At 40.0% G+C, this 24,329-nt stretch overlaps 1 protein-coding gene across 1 annotated transcript in view; it reads right to left on the minus strand.

The window, feature by feature from the left end:
• The window catches only part of LOC106091641 (uncharacterized), a 171,543-nt gene extending 159,556 nt beyond the window's left edge, over positions 1 to 11,987 (minus strand). The window contains exon 1 of the mRNA XM_059363579.1: positions 11,655 to 11,987. Within this exon, the coding sequence (XP_059219562.1) occupies positions 11,655 to 11,664 (10 nt within the window). The 5' untranslated portion in view covers positions 11,665 to 11,987. The remainder of the gene's footprint in view (positions 1 to 11,654) is intronic.
• Positions 11,988 to 24,329: the final 12,342 nt, after the last annotated feature.

Below are 24,329 nucleotides of genomic sequence, written 5' to 3' on the forward strand. Positions count from 1 at the left end.
TTGTAGTACCTTATTCGCATTCTACCCTTCAATACCTTGCATTTGATACCAATATTATCATATCGGTCCACTTTTGGTTTAGGGTGGTCTTTTTTGTGTAACGGGGGAGGGTCCGCCCTATTTTAGGGGGATTCGGAGTTGGGGCGGGCTTGAACCCAGTTACTTGGACCCAATTTTTAATATGCAATTTTGTGCTTTACTCCTGAAAACTTTTCGTTTGAATTCCATTTTGTCCCGATTGGCACACTTTCATTTTTGGGTAGTACTTTTGGGGTAAGGGGGAGTATCCGCCCCCCTTCCGATATCAAAAAAGTATATAGCCTATGTTTCCTTCCAGACCAACCTACACAATCTTTGTACTCTGCTCTTAAATACCTTTCATTTGATACCCATATTGTCCCAATCGGTACACATGTCCGTTCGGGTGGGTTCTGGGATGGGGCGTCCCCCCCAGGTTATATGACCCCAAAATTTTTTTACCAATTTCGTGTTTTTGGTGTACCATAAGGTGGCATACAAAATGTCGCTTAAATCGGTGCAAGCATCTGCGAGATCTGGCGTTTTTGAAAATTGGGGTATAGGGGAGGGTCCGCCCCCCCCTTCAGATATCAAAAAATTTAGTACCCTATTTTGACGAGGGGGCTCAACGGTTCAGCCGTTTTTTGCTTCTATATGGAACAGACAAACAAACAAAGCGCAACAATTTTAACAAGATGTTATTTTGTTTTATTCCGTTTTATTTTATATATATTTTTTTTTTATACCCTCCACCATAAGGTTGGGGGTATACTAATTTCGTCATTCTGTTTGTAACACCTCGAAATATGTGTCTGAGACCCCATAAAGTATATATAGATATTCTTGATCGTCATGCCATTTTAAGTCGATCTAGCGGTCCGTCCGTCTGTCTGTCGAAAGCACGCTCACTTTCGAAGGAGTAAAGCTAACCGCTTGAAATTTTGCACAAATACTTTTTAATAGTGTAGGTCAGTTGGCATTGTAAATGGGCCAAATCGATCCATGTTTTTATATAGCTGCCATATAAACCGATCTTGGGTCTTGACTTCTTGAGCCTCTTGAGGGCGCAATTCTTAACCGATGTTATTGAAATTTTGCACGTAGTGTTTTGGTAGCACTTCCAGCAACTGTGTTAAGTATAAATCAAATCGGTTAATAATCTGGTATAGCTGTTATATAAACCGATCTTGGATCTTGACTTCTTGAGCCCTTAGATAGCGCAATTCTCATCCGATTTGTCTGAAATTTTGCATAAGGTGTTTTGTTATGACTTCCAATAACTGTGATAAGTATGGCGCAAATCGGTACATAACCTGATATAGCTGTCATAAAAACTGATCTGGGATCTTGACTTCTTGAGCCTCTAGAGGGCGCAATTCTTAACCGATGTTATTGAAATTTAGCACGTAGTGTTTTGGTAGCACTTTCAACAACTACGCTAAGTATGGTTTACATCGGCCCATGTTTTGATATAGCTGCCATATAAACCGATCTTGGGTCTTGACTTCTTGAGCCTCTAGAGGGCGCAATTCTCGTCCGATTTAACTGAAATTTTGCACGTTTTGTTTTGGTGTCACTTCCAGCAACTGTGTTAAGTATAATTCAAATCGGTTAATAATCTGGTATAGCTGTTATATAAACCGATCTTGGATCTTGACTTCTTGAGCCCTTAGATAGCGCAATTCTCATCCGATTTGTCTGAAATTTTGCATAAGGTGTTTTGTTATGACTTCCAATAACTGTGCTAAGTATGGCGCAAATCGGTACATAACTTGATATAGGTGCCATAAAAACCGATCTGGGATCTTGACTTCTTGAGCCTCTAGATGGCACAATTCTCATCCGATTTGGCAGAAATTTTGTACAACGGCTTCTCTCATGACCTTCAACATACGTGTCTAATATGGTCTGATTCGATCAATAACTTGATACAGCTCCCGTATAAACCGATCTCGCGATTTTGCTTTTTGAGCCCCTACAAGGCGCAATTCTTATCCGAATGAACTGAAATATTACATAATGACTTTTACAATGTTCAGCATTCATTTATGGTCCGAATCGGACTATAACTTGTTTTTTTTTTATTTAAATTTTTTCATTTATTTTAGTTTAGTTTGAAACTGAACACTTATTTATCTCAATATTTGATGAGGGTCTTTTTTATATTTTCCAAGATGCCATTGAACCCTCGTGTACCTACGAAGTTTATCTGTTTGGCAAAAAATGTCGCTGCCTCTTTTCATTCGATTTGAATTTAATCCAACATGAATAAGAAAGTGGCTGGCTTCTTGTTTTGCGTTTCTTGAATTAAAGGCTTTCACAGCATATTTATGGGAATTAAAGCAATTAAAATGATGTCTTTTGTTTGTTCGTTTATCCCTTTCCCCTCAACATCAATATTTCGACTGTACTCGCACTTGTTTGAATGCCATAATGTCATATGAGTGGCATCAGCCTAAGTATGAATGGGTGCATGTAGATGTACATTAAACACTTCTAAACATATTGTAAGATGGGTCAACCATATATTCAATGGGTGAATTTTAGTCACATACATATTTTTAACACCGTAGCGTAGAGGTTGGCATGTCCGCATATGACGCCTGGGTTTGAAGCCGCTCGCAGCCTGGCGAGAACATCAGAAAAAATTGTCCTTCCTAATGCTGGCGACATATGTGAGGTATTTTGCCATGTAAAAACTTTTCCCCAAAGAGGTGTTGCACTGCGGCACGCCGTGCGGACTAGAATATGAAAAGAAGGCCCCTTATCATTGAGCTTAAATTTGAATTGGACTGCACTCATTGAATGAGACAAGTATCCCTTGTTTCTTAATAGAATGTTCATGGGCAAATTTACATACTTTTAACAAGAAATATCATTCTACCATCATCCGGAATTGAACTCATAAAACTGATTGCATAGGATGGCCACTCTAGCGACATCTAGATGGGAGGCACTTATGCCTCGATTGCTGTTTTTACCACTTTTTCATGTGGAAGTGGCGATCTTCGTCAAGCTCGTTACGGTCGGTTCGCCGCGGAAACAGGGTGGCCATCGGTTATTTAAAATCGCCAATAACCAGCCTTGTCATATCGACCATAATAGGCACTCAGTGTTTGTGCAAGAGCTGGTGCCGCCCGGCCTCTCATTGAGACTCCCCGCTCCATATCGCTGATTGTCTGTTGTAGCTACTCCGTATGAAGCATTCCACTATCTGCAACCTGTGGCCGTGCCCGATAGCTCGAAGCTAAACTTCTCGTGACAGCAACGAACACCACACAGATCGGACCTCAATGTTCTAGCCTGTGTAATGCTCGCAGCCATCCCGTGTCGGGCCTCAATTCTTGTGCACAATATTTGTGTTTATAAAAATATTTTAAAAATTTGACTCGCTTGCAAGATGAATTTTTTGTATATTTTTTTATTTATATGAGCATTGCATTGAACTTTTCTCTTGGTATTCTCATTAACCCACTCTAATATCCTTACCCATAATTCATTCATTGATAATTTTGTTGTTTTTGATTTGTTTATGATTCAATATTAGGTAAACAAAATGTGAAGATTACAAATGTTGTTACATGTGTTCGCAACAGATGCATTACCAGAGAGGGTCCGTGACGGGGTCAGTCACCAACAAAATACTGATACAAGTGACAAAGATGTAATTTATGTATGAGAACTAATTTTTTGATAATTTATGTCGAATATATGTTTAAAAGAAAATGCTGGGAAAATCGAACATAAAAAATATTAACAATAAAAAATTGGCAAATTGTTGAAAATAAAGTAAATGTTGACAGTGATGAAAATAAAACAGTGAAAAAATTTTTTTAAGAAATAAAAGATTTTCTGCAAAGTTTTTTCAAAATTGTCTAATGATTTAAAAAATTTGAAAATGACGAGACGTTGGAACATTGCCCGGCTTTCGTGGCTAGGAGACACCGGCACTTAGATACGGACACAATACCAATCATGAATTTACTTGGGGGCCTGGTTTGGAAACAACTAAGGATTTTGTAAGTAACACGAAATGCCTAACTAAGATTCTCTTTTTCAAGGATATAGTTTAGTAGAGCGCACAACTAGCCGATTACGGCTTAGATGTATGTCATTGGTGGCATGAGGCGGGTTATGATCCGAACCCTCTTTTCAATCTAACCCAACCTAACCTGCCTATGGACAAAAATAGAATCTGAGCAGGTATGGGTTCAATATCTCTATTTTTATACCTTCCATCATAGAATGGGGATAAACTAATATCGTCATTCCATTCGTAACACCTCGAAATATTCGTCTAAGACCCAATAAAGCACGTACATATATTCGTTATTGTTATGACATTGTAAATCGAGCTAGCCATGTTCGTCTGTCCGTCCATCTGTCTGCCGAAAACACGCTAACTTTCAAAGGAGTAAAGTTAGGTGCTTGAAATTTTGTACAAATACTTCTTATTAGTGGAGGTCTGTCCCGGCTGACACAGGATAACTATGAGCACCACACAGGCTGTAACTTTGAGCTCCGACTTGTGTGGTGTCCATCCTTACCACGGGAATCTTAGCTGAAAGCTATCGGGCGCGTCCACAGGTTGCAGATGGTGGAAAGCTCCGTTTTTATGCGGAGTAGCTGCAAATACGGCCGCGGGCAATCAGCGATTTTCGAGAGGAGAGTCTCAGTGAGGAATCAGGTGGCACTGGCTCTTAGTTAAATACTGAGTGCCAATGATACTCGAGATAACAAGGCGAGTTATTGGCGCCTTCATATAATCAATGGCGAACATCAGCGTCTGTTCCCAGGTTCGAGGCTACTGGGAGCAAGCGTCGGATCTTGGAGCAAGCGGTTCGCCACAACGAGGGATACATGTGCGATCCCACAAAATCCATGCGGTTGGGGCACTGGGCCAGTAACCCGCCCCGGAAAGCTATGAGAACTACTATGAGAAACAAAGGAATAGTAAAAACGGACCCCCCAACTTTGACGACCTACACAAACGAAAAAAGGACAATGATTTGCGGATCTGCACCTGGAATGTTCGCATTCTTTATAGAGAAGGTGCAGTATACGGGGGATGTGTTAGAGAAGTACAAGGCAGATATAACCGCCTTACAGGAAGTGCGGTGGACTGGGAATGGCGTCACTACAACACCAAACGGTGACGAACTATACTATAGCTGCCATAGTTAGTCGGAGACTGAAACACATTGTCTCCAGCTTTACTCCGGTGGATGAGAGGCTAGCCACAAACCGCATAAAAGCTAAATTCTTCAACATCAGCCGAATTTGTACCCATGCCCCGACGGAAGACAAAAACGAGCAGACCAAGAATATTTTCTACGAGCGCCCAAAGACAGAATAAGACCGCTGCCCCGCCCATGATATTAAAATCGTTCTGGGAAATTTTAATGCAAAGATAGGGAAGAAAGACATATTTGGTCTAACGGTCGGAAAGTTTAGCCTCCACGAAATAACATCCAGTTATGTGTTGAGGCTGATAGATTTCGCCGTGGCAAAAAACTTTGTAGTTAGTAACACCAGAGTTCAACATAGAAATATTCACAATGCCACATGGCTGTCATCCGATCAAAACACGAGGAACCAAAGAGATCACGTTGTGATAGATGGAAGGTATTCATCCCGCGTGTTAGATGTACAATCGATCCGTGGAGCGAATATAGATTCGGGTCATTACCTTGTTGCAGCAAGGGTTTGCACCTATTTGAACACGGCGAGAAACATACGATCTGACACTGTACGAAAGCTGGACATTGAAAAACTGCAAACACAACAGATCGCACCGGCGTACTCCACTCGACTGACCCAATTGCTTGATGAAAGCACTCCTTGTTCCGATGATATAATGGCGCAGTGGCAAACTTTTGTCCACTCCATGGAAAATGCAGCGAAATTCGTACTTGGGTACCGGAAGCTTCCTCCAAGAAACCCATGGTACGACCAAGAGTGTCGAGATGCTACTGAAACCAAGAATGCGGCATAGAGAGTATACCTGTAATCAGTAGCAACGCGCCAGATGAAGAAGAGGTATGGGGAGAAAAGGAGAGAGGAGAAACGTCTATTCCGCAGAAAAAGGAAATGGAAAGACGTGTGTGTGAGCGAATTGAGATGTACAGGAGTCAGAATGAAGTCCGGAAATTCTACCAAAGAATCAAACATAGAATCAATGGCATTGGTGAAGTCCGGAAATTCTACCAAAGAATCAAACATCGAATCGATGGCTTTGGTGCAGGCACACCATCCTGCAGAGACAAAGAAGGAAACATGGTTACTGATACATATAGTGTACTAAGGATATGGAATGAACAGGATGCCACGGAACCAATCCCTGGTGCATTAAATGCGTCAAGGAGTGCACTAACCCTCTGAAATGCTGTATACGCTCGCCCATCGGAAAAGGCCCGGCAGATCACCTTCCTGGCTCAGGAAGATATAAAGGAAGCGCACAGGAAGCAAGCATCACCCTTGCTTGCGAGGAAATCATCGGAAAGATAACAAAGTGCAGTGTAGTAGAAAGCGACTACTAGTATAGTCGATTGGTCCTTTGGACCGGAACGAGCTTGCTCACCTTTAGGAGCTAGACAAAGATCGCCACCTCCACATATGGACATGTGGCTACAACAACAACAACTAGTATATTCTGTTTTCCTTGAATGCTGAAAGGGACAAAGCTAATGAGGACAAGTACGCGAACAATCCCATGGCAACCGGTTGTACGTACCAGATTGACCCGATGGAGTCCTTCATTGGCAAGGGCTGCCTCAGTGTATAACACACTGCTACGACAACAACAAGAAATACACTAAAGTGGAACTTGAACAAGTTCGACACCTCGAAACTGACCGGCAAGCCCAGCGTTCAGACGTTCTGTCTACAATGGAACGAATGATAGGCATCATAGAGAGTGGTTGCAAGAAATCCATGCCAAGACTCAAAAGGGCGAGGGGATATACAGGGTGGCTGATGAAAGCCGCTACCAAAAAAAAATGTAATAACTTTTTTTCTATTTAATAATAATAATTTAATAATTAATTTAATTAATTAATTAATTAATTTAATTAATAATAATTTAATAATTAATTTAATAATTTAATTTAACATGAATAAAAGAAAAATGTAGAATGTAGAACCGTAGTACACACTGGTGGATTGACTTTATAGCTGAGCAATGTAGTAACTGCATTAAACTAAGACGCAAATACATGTAAGCTCGTGGCAAAAGCATGGCTGAGACAGAAGACACTCTGTACAAGGAGGCAAAAAAGTTACTCGCTGCCATAATAGATAGGAGCAGGAAAGAAAAGTGGAAGGAAGGATTAAGAGAAGACATAAACCAAAACCCTTGCGGCTTCGGGTGCAAAATTGCGATGGAAAAACTCGGCATACGGTGGCCAACAGCGTTGATGGACGAAAGAACAATGGAAAATATAGTCCACACACTATGAAGAGGCCACTGACAACACAAGCCCGTTTACGATAAGGAATGCAGCCCTCAACATTCAGAACAGAAAAGCCCCCGGTCCTGATGGAATACCGGCGAAGGTCAACAGGCAAATATCTGAAAATGGAGCAAAATTTCTTCTAGGAATGTTTAACCGCTGCCTATTTGTTTTTCCAGAGGTATGGAAGAGACAAACGCTGGTGCAAGGGCAAAGGTGATCCAACACCCTTATTCTCATACAGGCCACTCTGCATGCTAGTTACGGCCGGCAAGCTTTGGGAGCGCCTTATAAAGCAACGGCTCCAGGACACCATCATTGAGGGAGCTGGACTCACAATGAGGCAACATGGCTCTCGGGCAGGAATATCCACTATCGGATGTTATGGGACCCCAAAACATGTGGCCACTAAATTTGATACCTGATTGGCATGATGCGTCAATTACTGGTTTGAGGTGATTTTAGGAAAGTGTCACCTAAATACTTAGATCAAAATTTGAATCTCATATTTGTAACCTACTCGCAACTAAATTTCATTTGAGTCTCATATAACCATTATCAACTAATATGCCCATTTGGAACGATTTTTGGAGGTGGGGGCATAAAAATCAAGTCCAAATAATGGATTTGATGTTTATTCCAATTTCATTTTTTACTCCCCAATACCTATATTGGTATGAACTCCAATATTTCGGTTCGAAAGTGTTTTTGGAATGGAGCGGATCCATGGGTTCTGGAAACCATGTTTTAAAATAATATTCGTATTCTTTACCTTAATACCTTTCATTTGATACCCATATTGTCCCGATATATACACTTTTGATAATGGGTGGTGTCTTTGGGGTTTTGGGTTTTTTACACCGTAGGATAGGGGGGTATATTCATTTAGTCATTCCGTTTGTAACACCTCGAAATATTGATATAGGAACCCATGAAGTATATATATTCTTGATCATCTCGAAATTCTGATTCGAACAAGCCATGTCCGTCCGTCCGTCTGTCGAAACCACGATAGCGGTCGAACGCGTAAAGCCAGCCGCTCAAAATTTTGCACAGATACTTTATATTGATATAGGTCGTTGGGGATTGCAAATGTGCCATATCTGTTCAGATTTGAATATAGCTCCCATAGAAACCGATCTCCCGAGTTGACTTCTTGAGCCCTTGGAAGCCTCAATTTTCCCCAGATTTGGCTGAAATTTTGCACGTAGTATTACTTTATGACTTCCAACAACTGTGCCATGTACCGTTCAAATCGGTTAAGAACCTGATATTGCTCCCGTTTAAACCAATCTCCCGATTTGGCTTCTTGAGCCTGATCAAGCCGCGATTTCTATCTGATTTGGCTGAAATTTTGCATAAAGTGTTCTGTTATGACTCTCAACAACTGTTCCAAGTTGGGTCTAATTCGGTCTAGCAGAATCCATGGTGGTGGGTTCCCAAGATTCAGCCCGTCCTAACTTAGCACGCTTTTACTTTCTTTTTTTGGCGCTCCATTTCGAGATATTTTTGGTATTTTTGCTCTATAAAAATCACGTTTGTACCTAATGCAACCATAACTAAAAAAAATAGTCGAAGCAGACGTCGGCAAAAATCGAATTGAAACTAAATCAGTTTTGACTTTTCTCCGGCTTTTATCGATTTTTCGGCTTTTTTTCGACTTTTTCGAATTTTCGACTTTTTGACTTTTTTCGACTCTTTGACTTTTTTTGACTTCAAGGTCGATTATTCGTTAACTTAGATTTTTCGACTGTTTTACACAAAAAGTCTATTAATCGATTAGTCGAAAGTCGACTTTTAGATCCCTAGGAAGAAGATAGACCTGGACGTCGGGTATTAATGCGGGGGTCTGGACGCAGATATAACGATGATGATATGGATAATCACCATATAAGGGGTCCACCACGAAATAATGCGAAAGCGGTTCCGAGGTGAAATTGATCCCCAGAGGTGACACATGGTGGGTTTCTGAACGGTGCCATTGGAAACAGCGCCCGGCATAGGGCGAGACGTAAAGCATTTTCCAAGCCTGACCCACAAAAAAAACAGAAAACAGCAAAAATTTTTGCAGCAATGAACGCCTTATATATACATGGAAACCTCGATGGAAACATCAATTAGTGAAAGATATCTCCAAAATTTATGCTGAAAATTGAGAAAAAAAGCTCATGGGACCAAAAAGCTTCTGCCTCGAAATCATGGATTCTGTTTTAGTAACTTAATAAATATATTTGATTGTGACCAAATTTTTATTCCCACCACCGAAGGATGGGGGTATACTAATTTCGTCATTCTATTTGTAACATATCGAAATTTCCATTTCCGACCTTATACTGTATATATATTCTTTATTAGCGTAAAAATCTAGGACGATCTAGCCATGTTCGTCCGTCTGTCTGTTGAAATCACGCTACAATCTTTAAAAATAGAGATAATGAGCTGAAATTTTGCACAGATTCTTTTTTTGTCCATAAGGAGTTTAAGTTCGAAGATATCGGACTATATCTTGATATAGCCCCCCTATAGACCGATCCACCGATTTAGAGTTTTAGGCCCATAAAAGCCATATTTATTATCCGATTTTACTGAAATTTTGCACTCGACCTCCTTCAATTTGCCTCCGATCGGTCCAAATGGGGATATAGCTGCCATATAGACCGATCTCTGGATTAAAGGTTTTGGGCTCATTAAAGGCGCATTTATTTTCATATTTCGCCGAAAATTTTTGGACAGTGAATGGCGTTAGGCTCTTCGACAACTTTCTCCAACTCGGCCAGGATTGGTTCAGATTTGGTTTTAGCTGCCATATAGACCGATTTCTCGATTTAAGGTTTTGGGCCCATATAAAGCGCATTTATTGTTCGATTTCGCCGAAATTTGGGACAGTGAGTAGTGTTAGTCCCTTTGATATCCCACTTCAATTTGGCCTAGATCGGTTCAGATTTGAATATAGCTGCCATATAGACCGATCTCTCGATTTAAGGTTTTGGGCCCATAAAAGGTCCAATTAGACCATAAAATGCGTATTTGTTGTCCTATGTCGCCGAAATTTGGAACAGTGAGTTAAGTAAAGCCCCTCGACATATTTGGCCTAGATCGATGAAGGTCTGCATATAGCTGCCATATAGACCGATCTCTCGATTTAAGGTTTTGGGCCCATAAAAAGCGCATTTATTGTCCGATTTTGCCAAAATTTGTGACATTGAGTTGCGTTAGGCCCCTTGACATCTTTCTGTAATATTGCTCAGATCGGTCCAGATTTGGATATAGCTGCCATATAGACCGATCTCCCGATTTAAGGTTTTGGCTCGAAAAAGGCGCATTTATTTTCCGATTTTGCCAAAATTTGTGACATTGAGTTGCGTTAGGCCCCTTGACATCTTTCTGTAATATTGCTCAGATGGGTCCGGATTAGGATATATCTGCGATTTAGACCGATCTCTCGATTTAAGGTTTTGGCCCCATAAAAGGCGCATTTATTGTCCGATTTCGCCGAAATTTGTGACATTGAGTTGCGTTAGGCCCCGTGACATCTTTCTGTAATATTGCTCAGATCGGTCCAGATTTGGATATAGCTGCAATATAGACCGATCTCTCGATTTAAGGTTTTGGGTCCATAAAAGGCGCATTTATTGTCCAGTGTCGCCGAAATTTGGGACAATGAGTTAAGTTAAGCCCCTCATATTGACCGATTTCTCGATTTGAAGTCTTGGCCCTATAAAAGGCGTATTTATAATCCGATTTCTCTGAAATTTGACACAGTGACTTATGCTAGGCTTTTCTATATTTGGATATGGCTACCAAAAAGACCAATATTTTGTTCTACAAAATTTAACAATGACTTTTACTTATTAGACCACTCAATAACAGTGTCGAATTTGGTCCAAATTGGACCATATATTCATATAGCTGTTATGGGGACATTTATGAATTTTTCACCGGATTATGACGAAGATGGTTTACATATATACCCGACGTGGCGAGTATCCAAAGTTCGGCCCGGCCGAACTTAACTTCTTTTTATTTGTTCTTAATTCTTAAAAATTTCCCCAAGTATGAGAGGCCCATAAGACACCTGTTTCAATTCAGTTAAGACATTGACTTCTCACAGTAATTGAGATATCAATATTCTCCCCTTAGCATTAATAGTAATAATATTTAATATGATAATGTATTCTCACTTACCCACAGACATATTGAATAACTTTTGGTAGCTGGTGTTAGTTCAATTGTAGTTGCAAGCGTTCCAGACGTGTGAGCTTCCTTTGAGACAGCCAATACCGCCACCACTATCTCTTTAGAGGGAAATAATTTGTACACGAGACACAAGAAATAACTTCAAGTTCAATTCAAACGAAATATAGCGGCCGTTTTCGTGAGGTCTTCGCTCTGTCTCTGTTGTATTACTCTGAACACCATGGAATTAATAATCATTTTCTTTATTATTTTGGCAGTGTGCACTTGTTGTGTGGCAATATCAGTCGAAACACAACAACGATAGCCATACACACCTTCTTATTTTTCAAAAAAAAAAAAAAACAAATATTTGTTTTTGTTATAGCAGCTGAAATTTTTCGTCTTCGTTTGCTTCCCCAAAAACAGCATTTGTATATCCGGCGGAAACGTTGTGTTTTGGGCTATGGCTACATTCAAATGGTTTTTGTGGAGGCCTATGGCTGTGTATGTGTTTGTGGGCTGGCTGCCTGTCTGGCTTATTTGATTTAAAGTAAAATTTTAATAAAATAAACTTTAGAAATTATTTTTTCATTTGGCTGTTTTTTTCGCTGTTCTCTGTCTTCTTCCACACCCACACCCACACATCAATGTAAACAAATGAAAGGCAAAAAAGTTCGCTTAGAACATTGACCTGCAAAAAAAAAATAAAAACACATTTAAGAGAAAAAAACATGCATTAATAATGTTGTTGCATGGATTTGCTGTGATTTGCATAAGGTAAAAAAAAAGATAATAAGGAATATAATATTCGTATAAAAATAATATAAAATTGTAATTAAATATTCTCCATACACAGGGACCCTGGTACAACGGACAGGCTGTTAGGGAAAAATTTTATAAAATTGACATAAAATATGGCTAAGTCATCATTGTCATTTAATTGCTAAGGTACTTAGCCAGGGCCAAACAGCCAGCTAGTAGCCACTTAGCCAGCCAGACACACAGGTTTATTTAAACTGCATATTTTTGCAGGAAAAAATCGAACAAATTGAAATGGGTGGAGTGTTTGGTGTTGACCGTTGCACAGACACAGCATATCAACCTGCCACTGTATCAACGTCAGACAATAGGACAAAATTGATAGGATAATGAAGAGAGTGTTTATGAAAACAAAAACAAGTAAAAATGTGCTGGGCCGAACCTTAGGTGCCCACCACCACAATGAGGGGATGTTTGATGGTGGGTCAGCTCAAAGGCCCTTTGTCACAACTGTGGATGAGTGATTCTTAGTGTTATTGGAATTACTTTCTATTTGAGTCTCTAGTCGACTATAATAAATGCCCTGATATGTACTCTACTCGCAAAGATCTTTTAATTGAGTCCAATGTTGTCATAATTAGTTTATATGGAATGGAGGAATGGTTCGTGGACTAAGAATTCCGGGATTTAAACTACTAAAGGGTACGGGGAATGGGAGTCACAGAGTCTGTATTCTTGCAAAGAGTAGTCTAAATGTTTTTCTTCTTCCGTCGCTAAGTACTGAGGAATCAGTAGTAGCCAGCCTTGAAATGAATAAGTCTCATCACTGGCTGGCTTACTATATATGGCACACGATTCAAGTCTTAATTTGCTGGTTGAATCCGCTTTTGCAAGGAAAAAAGAGCCTCATTGTAGAAAGTGATGCTAATGCACATCACCAGATATCACATGGCAGCCGGACGTACGTACCAGATTGACCCAATGGAGTTCTTCATCGACAAGGTTCTCCATAGCGCTTCACACTGCTACCTTCACCGGCAAGGGCTAGCGCCTCACACTGCTACAACAACAACCAGATATGGGGAAGTTCGGATATCAACGAAAGGGGTGAGCTGATTATCGAATCTTTTTCTAAAGCAAGCTAAAAGTAACAGCTGATAACTGACAGAAGAAAGAATGCAATTACAGAGTCACAAGCTGGGAAAAAATTTGTCAACGCCGACTATATGAAAAATCCGCAATTACTTTTTGGGCAACCCAATAAAAATCAAGTTGTGTTTGTTTGTTTGTGTGGTCCTTATAGACTCAGAAATGGCTGAAGCGATTTTCTTGAAATTTTCACAGATGCTGCATAATGACCCCGTGGTGAAAATAGGGTACTACATTTTTTGATATCTGAAGGGGGGGGGGGGGGGGCGGACCCTCCCCCTTACCCTAATTTTCAGAAACGCCAGATCTCGGAGATGGTTTGTGCTATTTAAGCGAAATTTTGTGTGCTCTTATATAGTACCCTCAAAATAAAAATTTGGTATCCAAATTTCGGATGGGGACCTAGGGGGGCTGCCCCATCCTAAAACCCATCAAACATATATTTAGAACAATCACGATAATGTGGGACTCAAATGAAAGGTATTTAGGATAAGAAAACGTATCTGATATCCAATTGTCGGACCAAGTGCTAGGGGGCCACCCCAAGCCCCAGAATACCCCTAAATCGGACATATTTACCGACTATGGCAATATGGGACTCAAATGAAAGGTCTTTATGAGTAGAATACGAATATGATATCCAAATGTGGGACCACGTTTCTGGGGGTCCATCGCTTTCCCAAAACACCCCCCAAACAAGACTTATTTACTGACCTTGGGAATATGGGGCTTAAATAAAACGTATTTGAATGTAGAATACGAATCTGATATCAAAATATGGGACCAATTGTTTGGCGGGCCGCCTCTCCCCAAAAACATCCCCCAAAGGGGACAAATTTACGACCATAGCAATATGGGGCTCAAATGAAAGGTCTTTGGGAGTAAAGCACGAATTTGATATCAATATTCGGGAAAAGTGTCTATGGGGCCACCCCACCCCCACAACACCACTCAAATAGTAAATATTTGCTGACTATTGCAATATGAGGCTCAAATAAGAGGGTTTTTAAAGTGGAATACGAATCCGATATATATTTTCAAGGCCAACTCACTGAGTGGCCGCCAATCCCACAAAACACCCCCCAAGCCGGTCATGTTTGCCGACTATGGAAATATGGGGCTCAAATTAAAGGTATTCGGGTGTAGACCACGTATCTGATATCAACATTAGTGGCCAACTGTCGAGGGGACGTCCCACCACCTTAACAACCCCCAAAAAGGACGTGTTTCCTTACTAAGGCAATTTTGGTCTTAGTTCATAGTTTTTAGGGCCAATAACCCAAACCGGACATATTTGCTGACTCTTGCAATAAGGAGTTTAAATGAGATTAGAAAACGAATTTGATATCCAATTTTGAGGGCAATGGCAATATGGGGTAAAAATAAATGATATATTTTCCGGGCTTAGTGTTTGGGGGACCACCCAATCTCCAAAACACCCCTAAATCTGGCATACTTACCGACCATGTCAATGTGGAGCTTAAATGAAAGGTATTAGGGGTAGAGCAAGAGCAATTGATACCCATTTTCGGGACCAATTTTCAGGGGGTCTACCCCTTCCCCAAAATACTCCATAAACTGCAATTTTTTACTGACCATCGCAATATGGGGCTCAAATAAAGGTATTTGGGAGTAGAATACGAATTTGATATCCAAATGTAGGACCATGTATTTAGGGCATCACCCCTTCCCCAAAGGATTAAAATTTTTCGACCATGCCAATATGTGGCTCAAATGAAAGGTATTTGAGATTAGATAACGAATTTGATAACCTATTTTGGGGCCATGTGTTTGGGTGGCGCCTCATCCTGTAACCTCCTCTTAAGCCAATGACAATATGGGGCTTAAATAAATGGTATTTGAGAGAAGAGCATGATGCTGATATGCTGGGGGACCACCTCTACCCCGAAAGCACCACCTAATCAGACATCATGAGAATATCGGACTGAAATGAAGTATTTTAAGAATGGAGTACACTTTACATCCAAACTTAAATTCGTAGACCAATAAAGATTATGTGGAATTCAGATAAAGGCATTTATATTGTTAAACTGTTAGTCAAGTTAGCATGGAATTTCACTAAAATATCTTTAATTGTCGAAAATAAATATTCCAAGGGAACTTTTGTTCCATATAGAGTAAAAGAAGGCGCAGTGGAGCGGGCCCGGGTCTGCTAGTATATTATAAATTGCAATCTAGCGGCCTCAACGGATGACCTCGTCAGGGACATCGTTGACAAGGAGAACATAATGTGGGCGGTCTGCACTTTCTGGCCATTTAAGTCGTCCGGACCTGACGAAATTATCTCTGCATTGCTGCAGGAGTCCCTTGGAGTCATCCTGCCCTTGTCCTACGTACCGAGGGCATGGAGGGGGGTTCAGGTAGTCTTCATGCCCAAGGTGGGAAGAATAAACAACAGTACGACGAAGAATTATAGGCCAATTAGTCTGTCATCGTTTTTGCTGAGCCGTATCCACCGACCTGCCTTTGAGGTATGCGTGTTGCATGCCTTAAAGGCAGGTCGGTGGAAACGGTGCTTCACGAGGTGGTACATGACGTCGAGACGTCTCTTCGAAAGAATTAGTACTCTTTGGCGGCCTTCTTGGATATTGATTGTGGATTGTGTGGATGTGGAGATAGGATCGATAGTCGCCGCACTGGATTGCACGGGGATTCACCCCATAATCTCCCAGTGGACCAATAATATGCTTTATGGCAGGATTATTAATGCGAACCTGAGGGACCGCCCCCATCCGATATCTAAAAATTATATAGCCTATGTTTTCTTCCAAACAAACTTACATAATCTGTGAAAACTGTAAGAAAATCGGTTCAGCCGTTTTTGATTCTACTGAACAAACAAAAAACCGAGTGCCATGTAGTCGTAATGGGTCAGATATCCTTTTAAGGCGTTTTTGGGGGGAAGGGTGACCACCTATACTTCGATCTGATTTTGGTTGCCAGATTTTGGTTGTTCATTTAAGCCCCATATTGATACGGACGACCAATTTGTCTGATTTTAGATATTTTGAGCGCCTTCCTGGGTACTTGAACCCAATTTTTAATACCATATTCGTAATCTACTCCCGAATACCTTTCAATTGATATCCATATTGTATTTATCGGTCCACTTGTGATTTTGGCAGGTATTTTTGGCGAAGGTCCACCCTCCTCCGATATGAACAAATTATAAAGCATATTTATTCTTCCTGATTACGAATATGGGTAATTTACTCCCGAATACCTTTCATTTGAGTCCCATATTGTCATGCTCGACCAATGAACCTATTTTAGGGGGTTTTGGAGTTGGGGCCGCCCCCTAGTTATTTCCACTCAATTTTTAATACGAAACTCGTATTCTACTCCTGAATACCTTTCTTTTGAGCCCCATACTGTCGTGATCGGTTCACTTTTATTTTTGGATAGTACTTGTAGGGTAAATTACTTCTATAGAAAATTTGGTCAACATTTTATTTGTATACAAAATTTTGTCAACATTTTAAAAAATTTTGTTAAAATTTTATTTTTATGGAAAATTTTGTCACAATTGTATTTTTTATGTTTGTTCCTCTTTCGAGACTAGCTCAATGATTGGAGATTTTCTTTGCAAATGGAAAAGCAAAGCCAGAGATATCAACACACACCACTATGGGACGCGGTTCGTCTTTGGTTAGAAAACTTTTCAACCATATGAGGTGTGATGATTAATTACAAAAACGTCTCCATGATGTAATTGTCCAGCGTGGTTAGTGTGGTAAATGGGTGATATCGGCCCATGTTTTGGTATAGCTGCCATATAAACCGATCTCCTTTCTTGAGCGTCTAGAGTGCGCAATTCTCATCCGATTTGACTGAAATTTGCATTAGGTGTTTTGTTATGACTCCTTACAACTGTGCTGAGTATGGTTCAAATCGATCCATAACCTGATATAGCTGTCATATAAACCGATCTGGGGTCTTGACTTCTTGAGCCACTAGAGGACGCAATTATTATCCGATTTGGCTGAAATTTTGCATGAGATGTTTTGTTATGATATCCAACAACTGTGCCAAGTATGGTTCAAATCGGTCCATAACCTGATACAGCTGTCAGATAAACCGATCTTGGGTCTTGACTTCTTGAGCCTCTAGAGAGCGCAATTCTCATCCGATTTGAATGAATGAATGAATTGAAACGACCCCCCAAACACTTGTGGTCCCATATTTGAATATCAGATTCGTATTCTACATTCAAATTCAATTCAAATTCAAATTCAAGCTCTATAATCCCATGGTCAGTGAATAAGTCCTGTTTGGGGGATGTTTTGGGGAAGGGGTGGACCCCCAGAAACGTGGTCCCACATTTGGATATCAGATTCCCAAAAACCTTTCATTTGAGTCCCATATTGCCATGGTCGGTAAATATGTCCGATTTAGGGGTGTTTTGGGGCTATGATCGTAAATTTGTCCCCTTCGGGGGGTTGTTTGGGGAGAGGCGGCCCCCCGAACACTTGGTCCCATATCTGGATATCAGATTCGTATTCTACATTCAAATTCAATTCAAATTCAAGCTCTATAATTCCATGGTGAGTGAATAAGTCCTGTTTGGGGGGTGTTTTGGGGAAGGGGTGGACCCCCAGAAACGTGGTTCTACATTTGGATATCAGATTTGTATTCTACTCGCAAAAACCTTTCATTTGAGTCCCATATTGCCATGATCGGTAAATATGTCCGATTTAGGGGTGTTTTGGGGCTTGAGGTGGTCCCCCTAGCTCTTGGTGCGACAATTGGATATTAGATACGTTTTCTTATCCAAAATACCTTTCTTTTGAGACCCATATTGTCGTGATTGGTCTAAATATATATTTGGTAGGTTTTAGGGTAGGGCAGCCCCCCTAGGTACCCCATCCGAAATTTGGAAACAAAATTTTTCTTTAAGGGTACTATATGAGAGCACACAAAATTTCGCTAAAATCGCACCGCCCATCTCCGAGATCTGGCGTTTCTGAAAATTTGGGTAAGGGGGAGGGTCCGCTCCCCCCTTCAGATATCAAAAAATTTAGTACCCTATTTTCACCACGGAGTCATTATGCAGTATCTGTGAAAATTTCAAGAAAATCGATTCAGCCGTTTCTGGGTCTATAAGGAACACAAAAACATACAAACAAACAAACCTACAAACAAACACAAATAGATTTTTATATATGTAAGATTTGGTAAAAATTTTATTTTATTGAAAATTTTGTCACTTTCAATCACTTTTCTATCTATATGGTGCCCTATGTTGCCCATACCAAATCTAATTGTAAACATAAATTGCATACATAATATTATTTTCTTTAAGCATTTTCTTCATAACGGAAGCAAATAATTTTCCAATATCAACAAAGAAAATAGGCTCCCACACACACACATACACATCAACATGCCGAAGCCATTCAATAATTGTTGCCTTCGGTGCAAAATTGAAAAGTAAATGAACAATATTTGAGCTCAGACAGACGGACATATATGCTGTCAGAGAAACAGACAGACATACGAAGAACCAAGCAAATAGCCAGACAGACATTTGATTGAATCCAGCATTTATGAATATTTTATGATCGACCAGAAATGAACGGTGGTGCGGTCAGTCAGTTGTTCTGTGGCCTGCGGTCAGTTATCCATCCATTCATCTATTCATACACCTATCCACCCATCTATTGCTGTCTGCAAACGTCTGTGATTGCACTCTAAGTCCGTTTATTTCCCATTTTAATTCCTAGTAGAGGTCACTAGGTGGTGGGTGGTTTTATCCAAACCACCAGACTAGGGCCATATACATATACGAGCCTGTTATTGAGAAACAGTATTCGGAGTACAAGCAGAGCATATTGCGGTGGGTGTGTGATGGTAAAGCACTTTGCATTCTGTGTTAAGCTGTCAAAAGCGGATATGGCACAGGTGCAACAAAACGGAAATGGTTACACGCACACACACACACACACACATATGTGTATGCTTGGTTTGGCCCTCTCTACAATGCGTGTCACCGCAATTGCACTAAAGACTACCGGGCCACACTGTTAATCGTAAATGTGGGTTTTTCTAATTTTAATTTGTCTTTGTTTTTATTATATTTTTATGCTTTTTTCTTTTATTTTTTTATGGAAATATTTATTATTTGTATTATTATTATGATTGTGATAGGTATTGGGAAATCGTGGAAGGTGCATGCATGGAAACAGTTTTAATTAGCCTTTGGTCACATGCTGTCGCCCAAGAAGCCATTCCGTTTAAGAGTGTTTTTTAGTCTAGGCATTGACTTCCTGCACTTTGAAATTAAAAAAAAAATGACAGTGGGAAAATCCCAATGTCTAATTTCCATCATCAAACATGTCTGCTGTTGCTTATTTCCACCTTGTTTGGTGGGCAAGCAATTACAAATGGAGTTGAATTTTTTATGATGGTACTGGTGAGTGTCTTTGTGTTGGAAGTTAGATTTAGACTTTCAGAGTATGAGTTATTTTTATGGCTTTTGGCTAACTTTGTCAGTTAATTATGTATTATGAACGCGTATTGCCATTCGAAAACCACAAATTTGTTTTAGATTTTGTTATAATTTTAATATGCTATTTGACCGCAAATTGCAAACCTTTTAGGGGAAGGAATTTTTTTTTCCTCGCCAAATATTTGGAAGAGGCTCAATTGAACTAAAGAGGGTATTAATGGACTTTTTGTGGTTTTGTAGTAGCTCACATTATTGACTATAAAGTACTCCATCATTCGATAGATTTTAAATGGGATTTTGGTGATACTCGTAATGTGTTTGAAAATGCTAAACTTAGACACATAAAAACTTGTTAAGTTCGGCTGGGCCGAATCGAGTATATCCTCCACCATGAATTGCACTTGTCAGGTTCTTTGCAGGCAGACACATAGCAAGTTAGCGGAAAGTCAAAACAAGAAAACCCATTAAATTGTATACCCTCCACCATAGAATGGGGGGTATACTAATTTCGTCATTCTGTTTGTAACTACTCGAAATATTCGTCTGACAGTATATATATTTTTGATCGTCGCGACATTTTATGTCGATTTAGCCTTGTCCGTCCGTCTGTCCGTCCATTCGTCTCTCCGTCCGTCGGTCCGTCCGTCCGTTTCTCTGTTGAAAGCACGCTATCTTCCGAAGGAGTAAAGCTAGCCGCTTGAAATTTTGCACAAATACTTCTTAGTAGTGTAGGTCGGTTAGGATTGTAAATGAGCCATATCGGTCCATGTTTTGATATAGCTGCCATATAAACCGATCTTGGGTCTTGACTTCTTGAGCCTCTAGAGGGCGCAATTCTTATCCGATTGGGATGAAATTTTGCACGACGTGTTTTGTTATGATATCCAACAACTGTGCCAAGTATGGTTAAAATCGGTTCATAACCTGATATAGCAGCCATATAAACCGATCGTGGCTCTTGACTTCTTGAGCCTCTAGAGAGCGCAATTCTTATCCGATTAGAATGAAATTTTCACGACGTGTTTTGTTATGATATCCAACAATTGTGCCAAGTATGGTTCAAATCGGTCTATAATCTGATATACCAGCCATATAAACCGATCTTGGGTCTTGACTTCTTGAGCCTCTAGAGAGCGAAATTCTTATCCGATTAGAATGAAATTTTGCACGACGTGTTTTGTTATGATATCGAACAACTGTCCCAAGTATGGTTCAAATCGGTCCATAACCTGATATAGCAGCCATATAAACCGATCTTGGGTCTTGACTTCTTGAGCCTCTAGAGTGCGCAAATCTTATCCGATTGGAATGAAATTTTGTACGACGTGTTTTGTTATGATATCCAACAACTGTGCCAAGTATGGTTCAAATCGGTCCATAACCTGATATAGCAGCCATATAAACCGATCTTGGGTCTTGATTTCTTGAGCCTCTAGAGTGCGCAATTCTTATCCGATTTGAATGAATTTTCGCACGAAGTATTTTGTTATTATATCCAACAACTGTGCCTAGTATGGTTCACATCGGTCCATAACCTGATATAGCTGCCATATAAACCGATCTGGGATCTTGACTTCTTGAGCCTCTAGAGGTCACAATTATTATCCAATTTGCTTGCAATTTTGTACGACGGATCCACTCATGACCATCACCATACGTGTTTATTATAGTCTGAATCGGTCTATAGCCCGATACAGCTCCCATATAAATCGATCTCTCTATTTTACTTCTTGAGCCCCCAAGGGGCGCAATTCTTATTCGAATTGGTTGACATTTTACACAGGTCTCCAACATAAAATATAATTGTGGTCCAAACCGGACCATATCTTGATATCGCTCTAATAGCAGAGCAAATCTTTTCTTATTTCCTGTTTTGCCTAAGAAGAGATGCCGGGAAAAGAACTCGACAAATGCTATCCATGGTGGAGGGTATATAAGATTCGGCCCGGCCGAACTTAGCCCGCTTTTACTTGTTTTGATTTGAAAACAGCAAAAAATGTATGCTGTTTTAGCAAAAAATGACTGCTGTCCCATTTTCAGCAGAATTTCTGCTGTTTCAGCAAACAATTTTTGCTGTTTTTACTAAGAAAATTCTATGAGTGTTTATGAATGGAACTCGAATTATTGCATATGGCCACCGTCTACGTACGTCTGCATTTGTCAATACGTTGGACATAATTTTCGATGACTCGGCCACACATGTCAGCCGAAACGGTCAGTATCTCCCGTTCAATATTGGCTCTGAGCTCTTCCAACGTCGCACAATGAGAGTAATGTAAATAAAAACAGTAAAAACAAGTAAGGACGAGCTAAAGTCCGGCAAAGCCGAACTTTTGCTAGCCTACAGCAAGTTAAATCGTCGAAACTAAAACATGAAATGTAGAATTTCGACCAAAATCCGGAGTTATAAAAAAATTGTTGTGCAAAATATTGAGGAGATCTGTTGATAAATGCTTTAGCAAAAGCCTTAAAAGTGAAAATCGGAAGATACGTCTAAATCTGAACAGTTTTCTATGAAATTTATCAGTGATCAAAAAAGTCACAAGAGAAAGAGAGTGGCAAATTGTGCGAGGATCAGTTAACAAATAACCAAATTACCAAAATTATTGCAAAATAAATCAAAATCTGACAAATATATATGAGAATTATATCTAAATCTTAACAGATTTAAATCAAAATCGGCATACATTCTCTCAACCAAATTGCATATTCAAAACAACAAAAATGTTTGCTGAAACAGCAGCTTTTGTCAACTGAAAATGGGAAAGCAGACATTACTGCTGTTTCAGCAAACATAGAGCTGCTGTTTTAGCAAACATTTCCATCAGCTAAATCAGCAAACAATCTCCTGTTTTAAGTAAAAAAATCTGCAGAAAACCATTTTTTATGCTATTTTTATACCCACCACCGAAGGATGGGGGTATAGTCATGTTGTCATTCCGTTTGCATCACATCGAAATATCCATTTTCGACCCTATAAAGTATATATATTCTTGATCAGCGTAAAAATCTAAGACGATCCCATGGCAGCCGGTTGTACGTACCGGATTGACCCGATGGAATCCTCCATCGGCAAAGGCTGCCGTCTCGGTGTACAACACACTGCTACAACAACAACAACAACAACGATTTATTGTATACATGTCCGTCCGTCTGTCTGTTGAAATCACTCTTCAAAAATAGAGATATTGAGCTGAAAATTTGCCCAGATTTTTTTTTCAATAAGCAGGTTAAGTTCGAAGATGGGCTATATCGGACTATATCTTGATATAGCCGCCATATAGACCGATCCGCCGATTTCGGGTCTTAGGCCCATAAAAGCCACATTTATTATCCGATTTTGAAGAAATTTGGGATAGTGAGATTTGTGTGGCCCTACGACCTCCTTCGTCAATTTGGCTCAGATCGGTTCAGATTTGGATATAGCTGCTATACAGACCGATCCTCCGATTTGGGGTCCTACGCTAATAAAAGCCACATTTATTATCCGATTTTGCTGAAATTTGGGGCAATCAGTTGTGTTAGGCCCTCCGACATTCTTCATCAATTTGGCTCAGATCGGTCCAGATTTGGATATAGCTGCCATATAGACCAATCCTCCGATTTAGGGTCTTAGGCCCATAAAAGCCACATTTATTATCCGATTTTGCTGAAATTTGGGACAGTGAGTTGTCTAAGGCCCTTCGACATATTTCCTTATTTTGGCCAAGATCGGTACAGATTTGCATATAGCTGTCATATAGACCGACATCTCGATTTAAAGTCTTGGCCCCAAAAAAGGCGCATTTATAATCCGATTTTACTGAAATTTGACACAGGGACTTATGTTAGGCCTTTCGACATCCGTGTCGTATATGCTTCAGATCCTTTTTTAGATATAGCTACTAAAAAGACCAATATTTTGTTATACCCAATTGAATAATGACTTGTACTAATTAGTATTTGGTCCAAATCGAAACATATTTCGATATAACTGCTATGGGACATAAGGTATACAATTTTCACGGGATTTTGATGAAAGGTGGTTTATATATATACCCGAGGTGGTGGGTATCCAAAGTTCGCCCCGGCCGAACTTAACGCCTTTTTACTTGTTTTAATTTGTGGATAATGACTATAAAGAAGCTACCTGATCCAACCATTGGTACACATTTCGAAGTGTGGCTGAGCTCGCTCGCATTTTTTGTTATTGCTCTACTAAGAGACTCTCTTGAGCCAAATTTCATGAGAATCAGTTCACAAATGACAATACTATTGCAGTATTAGTCCGAAACGGACGAACATATATATGGGAGCTTTATCCAAAT

The sequence above is a fragment of the Stomoxys calcitrans genome, chromosome 2 (assembly GCF_963082655.1).
Source record: "Stomoxys calcitrans chromosome 2, idStoCalc2.1, whole genome shotgun sequence".
Classification (NCBI taxonomy): Eukaryota; Metazoa; Arthropoda; class Insecta; order Diptera; family Muscidae; genus Stomoxys; species Stomoxys calcitrans.